At 38.1% G+C, this 12,446-nt stretch overlaps 2 protein-coding genes across 6 annotated transcripts in view; one reads left to right on the forward strand and one right to left on the reverse strand.

The window, feature by feature from the left end:
* Positions 1–8,081, forward strand: part of SLC15A2 (solute carrier family 15 member 2) — a 41,844-nt gene extending 33,763 nt beyond the window's left edge. For 3 of the 4 annotated variants that reach the window (XM_090277216.1, XM_090277244.1, XM_090277234.1), the window contains 5 exons: positions 1,237–1,347; positions 1,980–2,076; positions 5,107–5,253; positions 5,865–5,969; positions 6,301–8,081. In XM_090277216.1, the coding sequence (XP_090133342.1) occupies positions 1,237–1,347; positions 1,980–2,076; positions 5,107–5,253; positions 5,865–5,969; positions 6,301–6,477 (637 nt within the window). In that variant the 3' untranslated portion in view covers positions 6,478–8,081. The remainder of the gene's footprint in view (positions 1–1,236; positions 1,348–1,979; positions 2,077–5,106; positions 5,254–5,864; positions 5,970–6,300) is intronic. The other variant, XM_090277225.1, reaches the window with a different exon arrangement.
* The window catches only part of ILDR1 (immunoglobulin like domain containing receptor 1), an 80,513-nt gene that overhangs the window by 15,396 nt on the left and 52,671 nt on the right, over positions 1–12,446 (reverse strand). The gene's annotated exons all lie outside the window — the stretch shown is intronic.

Genomic DNA, 12,446 nt, shown 5'->3' on the forward strand with positions numbered 1-12,446 from the left:
CTCTCTAAAAATAAATAAATAAATAAATAAATAAATAAATAAATAAATAAATAAATAAATAAAAATTTTTTTAAAAAAAGGTAAGACTGAAGATCTCGTCAAATAGCCTGGGACAGTTACAGAGATGGAGCACCGAAGAGGTCACTTGCTTTCTGTGGCAGGAATCTGACATGACATAGACAGTGCCTATGGCCATCAAGATTAGGTGGTTGCTATTAAAAGTTGATAGGATCCCCTGCGACAGAAGACCATAGGAACCCCCAGAAGGAGTGAAAGGAAAAATTTCTAGATCAGTGCAGGATTATCCATAGTCCAAGAATCAACATTAAAGATTTTAAGATTTTATTTATTTATTTTTAGAGAGAGGGGAATGAAGGGAGAAAGAGAGGGAAAGAAACATCAATGTGTGGCTGCCTCTTGTGTGCCTCCACCTGAGAACCTGGCTTAAAATCCAGGCCTGTGCCCTGACTAGGAATCGAACTGGCAACCCTTTGGTTCACAGACCAGTATTCAATCCACTGAGCCACACCAGCCAGGGGTCAACATTGAGGATTTTAGAGGGAACTTCCCTTCTTATTCCATGGGGCAGAGACAAGGGCAAAAGCTATCAAAATAGAACTATGCAAAAAATCCATACTGAGGGGACAATTTAGGGACCTAGATTCAGAAGACTAGAAAGATAATTCTAGAAGGGTCCGGGATTGTCTGTAGACTCCAAAATAATGATAACTCAACCTATTATGGGCTGGGAGACTGAGTTTGCTTAAGTAAAATCAGACTTCATTTATAAGAGGATAAAGTATGAGTTTTATATAAATACTGCTATATATTTATATGTACATAATCATTTTTCTTAATGGAGTATCAATTGGTGAATCCCACCATTATAAGAGGGAAAGAAATTGGGTGCACCTAAGCTGGATTAGCGAGGAAACTCAGACTGCCATGGGTGATCCTGATAGTGTCCATCCCAGCTAGAGATCAGTTTGAGGGTATGGCAGATAGAAAGCTAATACCTCAGGAAGGAGAAAGGTAGGCACAGCTAAGACTACTGACTACATTTTACATTTAAGTCGATCCATTCATTCAATTAACATTATACATTATGTACCTTTTATGTACCAGGCACTGTTCTAGGCCCTGGAATATAGTGGTAAACAGAATAGAAAAAGCCTTTTATTATGTGTCCTTGTTTGGGAAGGTTTGTCTGATCTGTAACAACGTCTCTACCCGTAGGTTTGTTAACACTTTGCATAAAGAGGTCAACATCAACCTGGGTACAGATATCTCCCTCAGTGTTGGTGAAGACTATGGTGTGTCGGCTTACAGAACTATGCAAATAGGAGAGTAAGAACATTCATTACCCTTTGGACATTTTTTTTTATCAACAATTTTTAAAAATCTTTCTTTGCATATAGGTGGGGGTATATCAAAATAGTAGGTACATCTTGGCTAATTTTGAGTATACACAGACTCCAGCTCTTTTTCAACCCTTGCCTCCTTCCCTCTGTCACACCTTTCTCTACACAGACATACTGAGATCATGACTGCTGTGAAGGCCATGCTGTGTAGTTAATAAGGCTCATCTCTGGGCTCCCACTTCTATCCTTTGGTACTTCCTATTGGCACATCATTACTTCAAGCTTATCCTTTTGGTTTCACTGTTTTATGCTGAGAAAAATTTGTAAGACAGATGAGACGACGTAGGGCCTAGAGTCCACAAAAGAAGGTGATTGGTATCTTCTTTATTCAGGTTTAAATTTTTTAAAAAAATACCTGACAGACACTGAAGGACTCAGATCAGTGGCAGAAAAACCTGGCATAAAAATAATTGACCCCTTGAGACTCCTCTCTTTAAGAGAAATGGTGGCTTCAGTGCCCAACTCACCATCAATAAAGAAATGAGACCTTTCCCCTGGTGATGGGAGTGCTTTTCTAAGCTACAATGTTTATTCTGCTCTAAACTCCTCCTATTTCAGATACCCTGCGGTGCAATGTAAAACAGAAGATGATGACTTTTCCCTGAATTTGGGTCTACTAGACTTTGGTGCAGCTTATCTGTTTGTTATTACTAATGTAAGTAGCTCGTGGCCACCCCTGCACTCACCTTCCCTGTATCTGTACCTATATCTATGTCTATTCTGAAATCTAAAGACTTTGTGGCAATGCAGGATCACATACTTATTTCTAATGTAAGATGACAGATTCTTGTGACTTTAGAAAGCCTACTGAGGTCTCCATAGGGGACATTAAAAGAGATTACATTGTCAGCAGGCACAAGGTCTAGGGGAATGGGAGACATAATTTATTTTGAGTCATTGTTATGAGGTAACATGTTCTCCTTCAGTTTCACTATGGCCCTAAGAAAACAAAGATTACTTATGTCTTTTTGACTGACTCCACATGCAAGTCATAAAGGCTAGAAGTCCAAGATCAAGGTGTTGGCAGGGTTGAATCCTTAAGAGGGCTATACAGAAGAACCTTCCATACCTTTCCTCTAGCTTCTAGTGGTTTTCTGGGAATATTTGGTGTTCCTGGGTGTGTAGAAGAATAAGCCTATTCTCTGCCTTAATCTTTACAAAAGTGCTTGTCCATACAGGAAGAACTCCATGTCCACATTTCCCCTTTTTAAAGAGGATGCCAGTCATATTGAATCAGGGCCCACCCCTAATGGCCTCATTTTAATTTGACTCGTCGGCAGCCGTCCGTCTCGAGAGACGATGGTGTAGCTTCTTAAGTGTCTATCTGCACCGCCGAGAATGGCTGTGCAGTCCGACTCGGGAGTGACACGGCATCTGTCTCCTCCCGTGTTGAATCGACATCTTGCGATGACGCTGGAGTGTCCTCTCCAGTGGAGCTGAAGCTACAGAGCCTGGGCAGGGTGATATGGAGGGTCCGCTGTTGCCCATGCAGCAGACCCCCCCTCTCTTCGCAGCTGAAGGGTCCAAGGGAAAGACGGAGTCGATACAGCTTGGCTTCAGGTGCGCCGCAGGAGTTGCCGGTGTTGACTACAACGTCAAACCGCCTTAGGGACTCCGGCTCCGGATTTTCTGTCGGGGTTTACTCCCTTAGCCTTTCCCCAGAAGAGGTATGCCGCAAGGCAGCGGAGGTTTTTTGGAGTCAGAGTTTTCCTTCTCTGATGTACCCTGACTGGAAGATCGAACCAGCGACACTTAGCTCGCAGGCCGACGCTCGATCCACTGAGCTAAACCAGCCAGGGTTTTTAATTTGACTAATCATTCTGTAACAACCTTATTTCTACATAAGATCACATTATTGGGTACTAGGGGTTTGAACTTCAACATATGAGTTTTAGGGGGACACAATCACACCCATAATGCTTGCATTCCTGATTTTACTTCATTTTTGTTTGTTTTTTCTCTTATATGCTGCTCAAGACAGAGACCATATATATTGTTTCTGAATGCCAGGATCTAATAAGTGTCTAGAGTAAAGATCATAAATTGGAGGTCTGGGGGCCCAGTTCTTCCATATCCTGGTTTGTTTGGTCTGCAAAGTATTGATGACAATTATTATTATTAATTTTCAATATTTAAAATTCAAGAGATTTTACCTAAGAAGCTGAATTCATAACATTTCTTAAAAACAATATCAGAAGATTTTATAACAAGAATGACCATGTCGGTTGGCCAGTGCTATAATGGTTGTACTCTGGACGCAGCCTGTGCTATCCAGTACACTACAGTCCCTTCATTTCCATTCAGCCAGCCGCATGTACTTACCCACCTCTATATTTGAGTATGTGACCTTGATTTAGAAACTTGGGTCTTTTTCTTAGGCTGTGAAGACTCCAATATTATATATGCCCAATATCGACTAAAGCAAAATTTACCTTACTATTTTGAACCCAATGACACTTTGACTCAGAGAATCAACCACATTTGGACATCAGATACTTTTTATTTCAATGACTTTTGACCTTGATTTTAACTCTGCCATTTTTTATCATTGTATATCCAGATATTATACCTACTACCTAAGAATGGTTTTACTCTGGTCGGGCCTGGTTAGTACTTGGATGGGAGAATGGTTTTACTCTAAGAAATATAAATAATTTTTAAAATTCCATTCAATTTATAACAAATATTAGTATATATAATTTATATAAAAGCAATTATAGCTAAAAACCTACATACAGTAAAAGTAGTTTTAGAGACAAAAAATTATAGAATCACATATATTTGGTAACACTCATAACAAAAATTTGACCCCCAAAATTTCTTTTGACCAAAATTTTACAGAAAAACTATATCTTTTTTAAAATTTTAGTGTGTAAGGTTTAAGTTAAAAAAAATAATGCCCAGTAAATAGAATTCAAAACAGCAGGTGGGCCCAGACCAGTGTGGCTCAGTTGATTGGGCATTGTCCTGCAAAATGAAAGGTGTCACCAGTTCGATTACCAGTCAGGGCATATGTCTAGGTTGCAGATTTGGTCTGCAGTCAGGGCACAAACGAAAGGCAACTGAAGGAAAAAAAACACATCAATGTTTCTCCCTCTTCTCCCTCCCTTCCCCTCTCTCTAAAAATAAATAAAATAAATATTTAAAAAATGGCAGGTGGCATTAAATACGAGTTTTTAAAAATTGATCAACAAAATTTTCAATGTAAGAGTTACCAAGAAAATAATTCATTCTGATAAAATTTTAGTAAAATAAAAAATTTCATGGAAAATGTTAAAAAAATTTAATTGTACTTATATAGGACAAGGAATTAACTTTTTCTCAAGAGCATGTTTTCTGAAAATTCATTGTGTTTATTCAATTCAGATGCCATTTTATACTTAAAATGTTGGTTAGGATCAAAATACCCAATAGGTCAAAATGGTGGGAATCCAAATCATAATATCAAATATTCTGCCATTTAAGGACTATGTCAGTGATGGTATCTGAAGTCAGGCAAGTGACTGCAGTATTAAAGAAAGGAATTTCAAAATACTGAAATTGTGTAGAAATGGCTCAATCTCTTGAGGGTTGCAAAAGGATAAAAATATAAAGAGAGGATGGATTAAAAAACTATAGAATGCTGTAAGTAAGGAACATTTACTTGAGACTACTGATAAACTTATTTCTCTTTTCCCTTACAAAGAGCACCAATCAGGGTCCTCAGGCCTGGAAGACAGAAGACATTCCAGCCAACAAAATATCCATTGCATGGCAGCTGCCACAATATGCTCTAGTTACAGCTGGGGAGGTCATGTTCTCTGTCACAGGACTAGAGTTTTCTTATTCTCAGGTAGGTCTTCATAAGTGGAAAGGGGAGACGGACATATTGTTTAGAGGATGGTGGATTTTAATCTTGGCACTGCCTTATATAGGTATGTATCCTGGCCAAGACCTTCATATATTTTGGCCTTAGATTCCTTATGCATGACCCTGAACAGAGAGTTATCTTATTTCCCAGGATCAGAGAAGTGTAGCATAGTAGCCTATGGTATTTGGTACCTAGGAAAGAATACTTAAACATTAAGAAAATAAGGGCTGTGGAGTTAAACTGCCTATGTTCAAATTTTGACTGTAATTCCAAGCAATTGAATTTTTATTTCTTGAATCCTACTTTTTATGTATAAAATCAGAATATTAATAGAACTAATTTCTTAGGGTTTTAATAAAGATTATATCATTATAATACTTATATCATTATATAATGAATTTAAATATTTGATTAAGAGTTCCATCCTGTTATTACTGTTAACATTATTAACACCCCCTGAATCAATGTGATAGCTGAACTCAGTGGGAAGTTTAAATCCAGAAACCTTTGTGGAAGAATTATTCTAGATAGTTGCATGGGGCATGAGGGTGGTGTAGGGATTTTATTTACTGACAAACTTGTGTTCTCTCTAGGCTCCCTCTAGCATGAAATCAGTACTTCAGGCAGCCTGGTTGTTGACAATTGGAGTTGGGAATTTCATTGTGCTTGCTGTGGCACAGTTCGGTGGCCTGGTACAGGTATTGATCTGAGAGAAACAGGAGCTTGGGTCTATCCAAGGTTTCCTCTTAAAATTCCTCTTCTTCCTCCTCCCCCATCCCTCAGCCTCCCACATTCCCCATGTGTGATGAGTTAGTTGCACACAGACTTTGCCAGGAAAACAGACATATAAAGTGTCAGTAATGGCCTCCCTATATCCATGCAAGGCCTGATCAGTGAACCCAGTCTTCCTCTTGCAAACCTCTGCCTACATGTGAGCCTGGGTCAATCTGCTCCCCAGTTCTCATCCTTTGAAGATCCCTTCAGTTTTAGGTTTCTCCATATTTTTCTTATATTTATTTCTTCCTGCAGTGGGCTGAATTCATTTTGTTTTCCTGTCTCCTGCTGCTGGTCTTCCTGATCTTCTCCATCATGGGCTACTACTACAATCCTGTAAAGTCACAGGATATTCAGGAGCCAGAAAATAAACAGATTCCTCATATTCAGGAGGATATGATCAATCTGGAGACCAAGAACACAAAGCTGTAATGACTTCCAAGACTCTGCCCAGGCCCAAATTCATGACCCTGGTCTTGGTCATCACTGAATTTCAAGCATTTTTTATCTCCTGTTTGGTTAGAGGGGAGAGGTAGCATCATATCTGAGCTGATCTCCTCTACTTTTCTTCCTGTAGAGGCAGTTCTGGAATTTGAAGTACATTAGAGGGCAAAGCCCCTGAGACTCTATGTCTTTCCGTCTATCAGTGAACTCGTAAACCGTGTATGTTTGTGGAGCTGGCTTGGTTTCTCCAAATGGCCATGAAAATGTAGAAGTATAATCGAGATTAGTCTCTGTGGGTATGCAAAATTATATGAGAATTCCTTTACCTACTATTTAAAACTGATGACCCCACTTTCTGAAATACCGATTTAGGGGCAAAATTGCAGACTATCAGAGAAATGGTAATTTACATTTTTCTTCATAAGCAATGTAATTGAATATTTACAAGGACTTCAAGAATTGGTATATATGGTGTGATCTTGTCCAGGGGCTGACTTATCAGCTATCCAAGTTTGATAAAACTTTAGTAAATTTTTCAGTACAGAATGACATTTTATTAACACAATAGAAGTTATATCTTTATTATAATTATAGTGTTTTATCTACTATCCCAAGCACCCCTTTCTCAGGACTGATAGATCTTTGGAAATCAAATTAAAGATAGTAAACATTGGTAAATATGGTTCTGGAAAACAGAAATGGCTATAAATTGTAGAAATCATGATGAACCCTTCTGCAGTACACATTCCTCTAAAGGGACTACAATGTTTCAGCACTGGCTTATGTTCTCCTATGGACAGTTGCATGGACACTAACTTTAATTTTGAAACCCTGTCTTTTCAATGTTGTTGGGCCAGCTTTTTCTAATTATTATATCATGTCTTCCTTATTGCAACAAATATTTAATAACAGCAATATTTTTTATGAATCCATCTTCCTTTTTTGTTATTACTCCCTTTGGCCTCAAATAAGTGGTTCCATTCTGATAACTTTTCTTGTTTTATTCTCCTCACAATTTTTAAATGACATTTCTTCATTTAGGCTTGGGAATTTCTTGCTTATTAAAAAAAACTATATTAATACTCTAGATTTGAGTTTCTAAAATGGTGATGCTCAATGGAGGGGCATGATTTTATATGAGGATCCTATCACAATCTGAGGTGGGGGGAGAACATGAGGGTTTGTTTGTTTGTTTGCTTCTGTGTTCATGAAAAAGGTGAGAAACATAACCTTGCACACAAAAAATGAATCCTTGAACACACATGCAAATGTATTGCCAGGAAAAAAGTTCAGAACCACTGTACTACAGAGCCTCATTTTCATTGGTTTTGCTCCATTATTCTTATTTAGAACTGTGTTGAGTCTCACACTGTAAACATAACAAGTAAGAGGAGTTGTTGCAGTTTCTCAAACATTATATACTTTAGTTTTAGTGACCTAGGTTTCAGAAGTACTGAAGTGACAGCAGCACCATCCAGTTTCCCCCAGTATCTTGATGTGAACCAGAGCAGCTTTAACTCAATCTGTTCAATGAACTAATGTTTGAAGGGATGTTAACAGTGCGCTGTGAATAAAAGTTTCTAACAAACAAATTTTGGGAAAGAGGTGTATTCTATCTTCTTAACATTTTTATATTAAAGATTCTGAGAAATCTTGCAGTAAAAAACACAAGACACTTTATATAGCCTAACGTGGTGTAGTGTTCTGCAGAATACTAGTAGGCAATTCCTACTTATGCAGAATTAAAGCTGATTCTCTGAAACCTCCTACCACATTGGTTCTTTCCTTTCTAGCTAACAAGAATAAGCATAACCTTACTTTTCATGTGGCAGACTGGTTGCTATTTGAGGAGAGCTTTTACGTCTCCTCCCCAATCATCAAGTAACTATTCAAGCTAAAGATTCTCAGATTCTTCAATGGTTACTCACAAGGCATAACCTGTCCTTTCACTACTGTTTTTCCTCTTCTGAAAATATCCTTTCTCTGAAATGCATCAGTGGATCATAATCCCTCCTAATATGTGATACGGAGAGCCAAATTCAACATTCCAGAAGTGGTCTAACTAGAACTAGGATCTACCTGTCCCCAAACAATACACATTTGTTAATACAGCCTTAGGTAACATTAGACGTTTGGGGCAACTACATCACAACGAAGGCTTATATTCTAGCCACATGGTTGGCTAAAATCTCCAGTTTTTTAAGAGAGCTATTGTTTATCCAAATACATCTTTGAATTCTACTGTATGCCGTTCATTAAGTTAGGCGTTGGAAAAAATGAATAATCTAATACACCTGTGGGCAAAGTTACCTCACTTATCTTGACTGTCGAGATTCTAGAGAGTACAAAGGCCTTGAAGAAATAATGGTATAATTGAGGAAGAGCAAGGACAGTATGACAGAACTGGAGTAAGTAAGGTGTGAAGAGGTAGAGGATGCAGTCAGAGGAAGCTAGGGACCAGAACGTGTGGGGCCTTGTGACCACGGTAAGATATTTTGATGTTATTCTAAGTGAGATGTGAAAGGTTGGAGGTTTAGAACATGGGGGAGACGGTCCGATTCTCTATTTAAGCTAACTCTGGCTGCTGAGTAGAGAATTGTCTGTAGGCAGGAAGGAAGGGTGTCCAGTTAACCAATTAGGAGCTTTTTATAATAATCCAGGCAAAAGTTGACTGTTACTTGGACAAGGTGGCAGCAGTGGATGTGGATACATGTTGGAATTTAATTCTAAGGTAGGACTGTCATGATTTAAGTATGGTTTATACATATGGTTTGAAAGGAAGAAATCAATGCTGATTCTTAGATTTTGGGCTTAAGTAAAGAAGATGCATGGTACAAGTTTCTGGGAGTAGGAAAGACGAAGGTAAGAATAGGTCTGGGGTGTAAAGTAACGAATAGCTTTGTTTTATGCATGTTGAGCTTCAGCTGCCAGTTCATTTTCTAAATGGGGATTTAGAACTGGTAATTTCATGAGTCTGAAGTTCAGTTAAGAGGCTGGGGCTGGAAATACAAATTTGAGAGTCATCAGCATACATATGGCATTGAAACCATTACACTGGGAGAGATACCCTAGCAAGTGAACATAGGTAGAGAAGAGGTTTTTCAACATTAGCTCTAGAAGCAGAAGAGGATCCATCAAAGATAATGAGAATGGGTGGCCACTGAAGTAAGAGAAAAACCAGGAGAATATAATTTAATGTAGATGATAAATTCTTTATTACAATTAGATGAAACTAAAACTGAAAAAAAAATCTTTGACCTAAAGAAACCACATGGTCCTGTTAGTAAACCTGGCTTCTGGTAATTTCTGCATAAGTTTGCCTGAATCCTTTTGCTTTCACAATTTAATTCAATTTAACAAAACTTATTTTTGACCAAAAGACATTATGTCAGGAGCTATGGGAAAATTAAATGGGTATGAATAAAAAGAGTCTCTGCTCTTAAGGATCTGGAGAAGGAAGACAAGGCACATGCATAAGTATCATTTAAGTAAAAAGTAGTGCAATCATTTTTGTTTGTTTAGCATGTAACTTTTCACATGCATTATCTCAATCCTGTATGCTGAAGATAGAATGTGACCTATGCCAAGGAAGTTACAAAATGTTTTTTGAAGGTTCGCAGAAAGGAGAGAATACATCTGGCCTTGGGAATTAGGGGAGAATTATTGAAGTAAACAAATAGTGGATAGTATTGATCTTGAAGGTAACTAGAATTTGGAGGCAAAGGACAAGAGAGCATTCCAGGTAGAGAGTCCATCACAAGCAAATGTAAAGAGACAGGAAAACAAAACATTGGGGGACATGATGAGTAGCCTATTTGTGTGCAGTAAAGACTGCCAAAGCAGGACTGCATTTGAATATCAAGAAGACAAAAATTATGACTACAGAAGAAATACAGAACCTTAACACAGAGAATAAAGACATTGAAATTGTTAAAGATTTTTCTTATCTTGGTTTGGCCAAGAAATCAAGAGAAGGCTGAGTCTCAGAAAGGCAGCAATAGAAGAATTAGAAAAGATCACCAAGATCACTAAAGATGTGTCTTTAGAGACCAAGGTTAAGATGGCCCACACCCTCATATTCTCAGTTACAAGGCAGGGGAACCAAAAAACAAAACTGGAATTATCTTCTGGCAGGCAGGCCCCTTGTAGTACAGGCTTCTCTCATTAGGTGAGTGTTCTAGGAACCCATCTGTGTCAGTGTACCAGCTGGTGCTGTGAGAGGCTGTGTCAGGCTTCAGTGATTTTTTTTGAAGACTCAATGTGTTTGCCCATTTCATGACGGGTGATTTATGAGCGCACCTGCCCACATTGTGCTGAGTGTTCCACAGTTTTAACCAAAAACAGCATGACCCCCATGCCTCACCCTTCCTATTCACTGATCTTGCCCCCAGTGACTTTTTGTTTGTTTGTTTCCCTGAATGAAAAAAAAGTCCTCAAATGGAAATGTTCTGCTCATGTGGAAGAGGGGAAACAAAAAACAACAGAAGCACTAAAAGGCTTCAAAATCAACGAGTTCAAAACTGTTTTGAGCAGTGGAAAAAATGTCTTGATAGGTGTATTGCATCAAGTGGAGATGATTTTGGGTTTTTTTTTGTTGTTTATTTGTTTTTTGGTTGTTGGTTTTTTGGGGTATTTTTGCTTTTTTTTTGTTTTTTTGTTTGTTTAAGACATGACTTAATAATTTAGAAAGCCCTAAGTTAATTTTATTTTTATCAGATTGAATATATATTTAGGAACTACTGCAAACTTCACCAGCTTTCGAGCAAACTTAGCAAAATAGGAAAGTTTTAAATCATTGCGAGTAATTTACATTTACAGGATGTAGCTGAATCTCCCAGAAAAACGCTATTAGCAACCAGAACTCAGAGAGAGTCAGTTGGCCCAAACCACTTGGCCTGCAAAACAGTGTATGATTTTTATTGGTGGCAGTCATAGGTCTGCTGATGTTACTGTGGTTTGTTGCCTACATATAGAACTAAACAACATGCCAATTTTCAATTAGAAATATTCATAATTCTAAACATGGACTCCTTGTTTAAGTCAGGTTCAACAAGTCTAAAGAAACCTCCATGCCACGCAGGTTTACATTGTCATCTTAATTTTCACATTCCTTTTAAATTATGGCTGTATGATTCCTTAACTTTTTACTTTAAAACTTGTAATGGGTTATACTTGTGGTTCAAGTAATTACCTGAGGATCTACAATGCAAAATGGAAAACACACTCACATTTGATTCTCAACAGGATATAGAAAATATCATTGGATCCAACCTAATTTCTAAACAATATAAAGCATCATTGCTTAAAAAAATGTATTTTCACCTGTAGGCCCATTTTTTTCAAAATCATAAACTCAAAGCGATCTTGCCTGTAGGGTGCTGCACTGAATCAGATCTGGTGCAAACTGCAAAACGTTGTTGGCTCCTTAGTACACATTCCCCTTCATTCTCTAATGGGTCTTAATTAATTTTTCCCCACCCCTGGAAAAACCATTACACAAAAAACCTTTATTCTTGTCTGCAAAACCAAAAGCTAATAACAATGTTCTCTGTGATAGAAGCAAAAAGGTAAGAAAACATTCACAGTGTTAATTCTTCTCCCAGACTCCATAACAGGACAAGAACATATTATGGTAACCAAAAGTTAAATTTCTACTTTTTGAAAGCCATGGGCATCTCTGCAGAGCACACAGTGCCAGCTCATTCTCATTTCTTTCTTTTTTAAAAATTTTATTTGTTTTTATTACTGTTCTATTACAGTTGTCCCAATTTTTCCCCCATTGCTCTCCACTGCCCTGCCCACCACCCCATTTCCACAGTCAATCCCCACCCTGTTGACCATGTCTGTGGGTCATTTATAAGTTCCTTAACTAGACTCTTCCCCTTCTTTCCCTCCTTCTTTCTCCCCTATCCCCTGTGCTCACTGTCAGTCTGTTCCTTGTTTCCATGGCTCAGGTT

Source organism: Furipterus horrens, unplaced genomic scaffold (genome assembly GCF_987537825.1).
Source record: "Furipterus horrens unplaced genomic scaffold, mFurHor1.1.pri manual_scaffold_1, whole genome shotgun sequence".
In the NCBI taxonomy this organism is placed as follows: Eukaryota; Metazoa; Chordata; class Mammalia; order Chiroptera; family Furipteridae; genus Furipterus; species Furipterus horrens.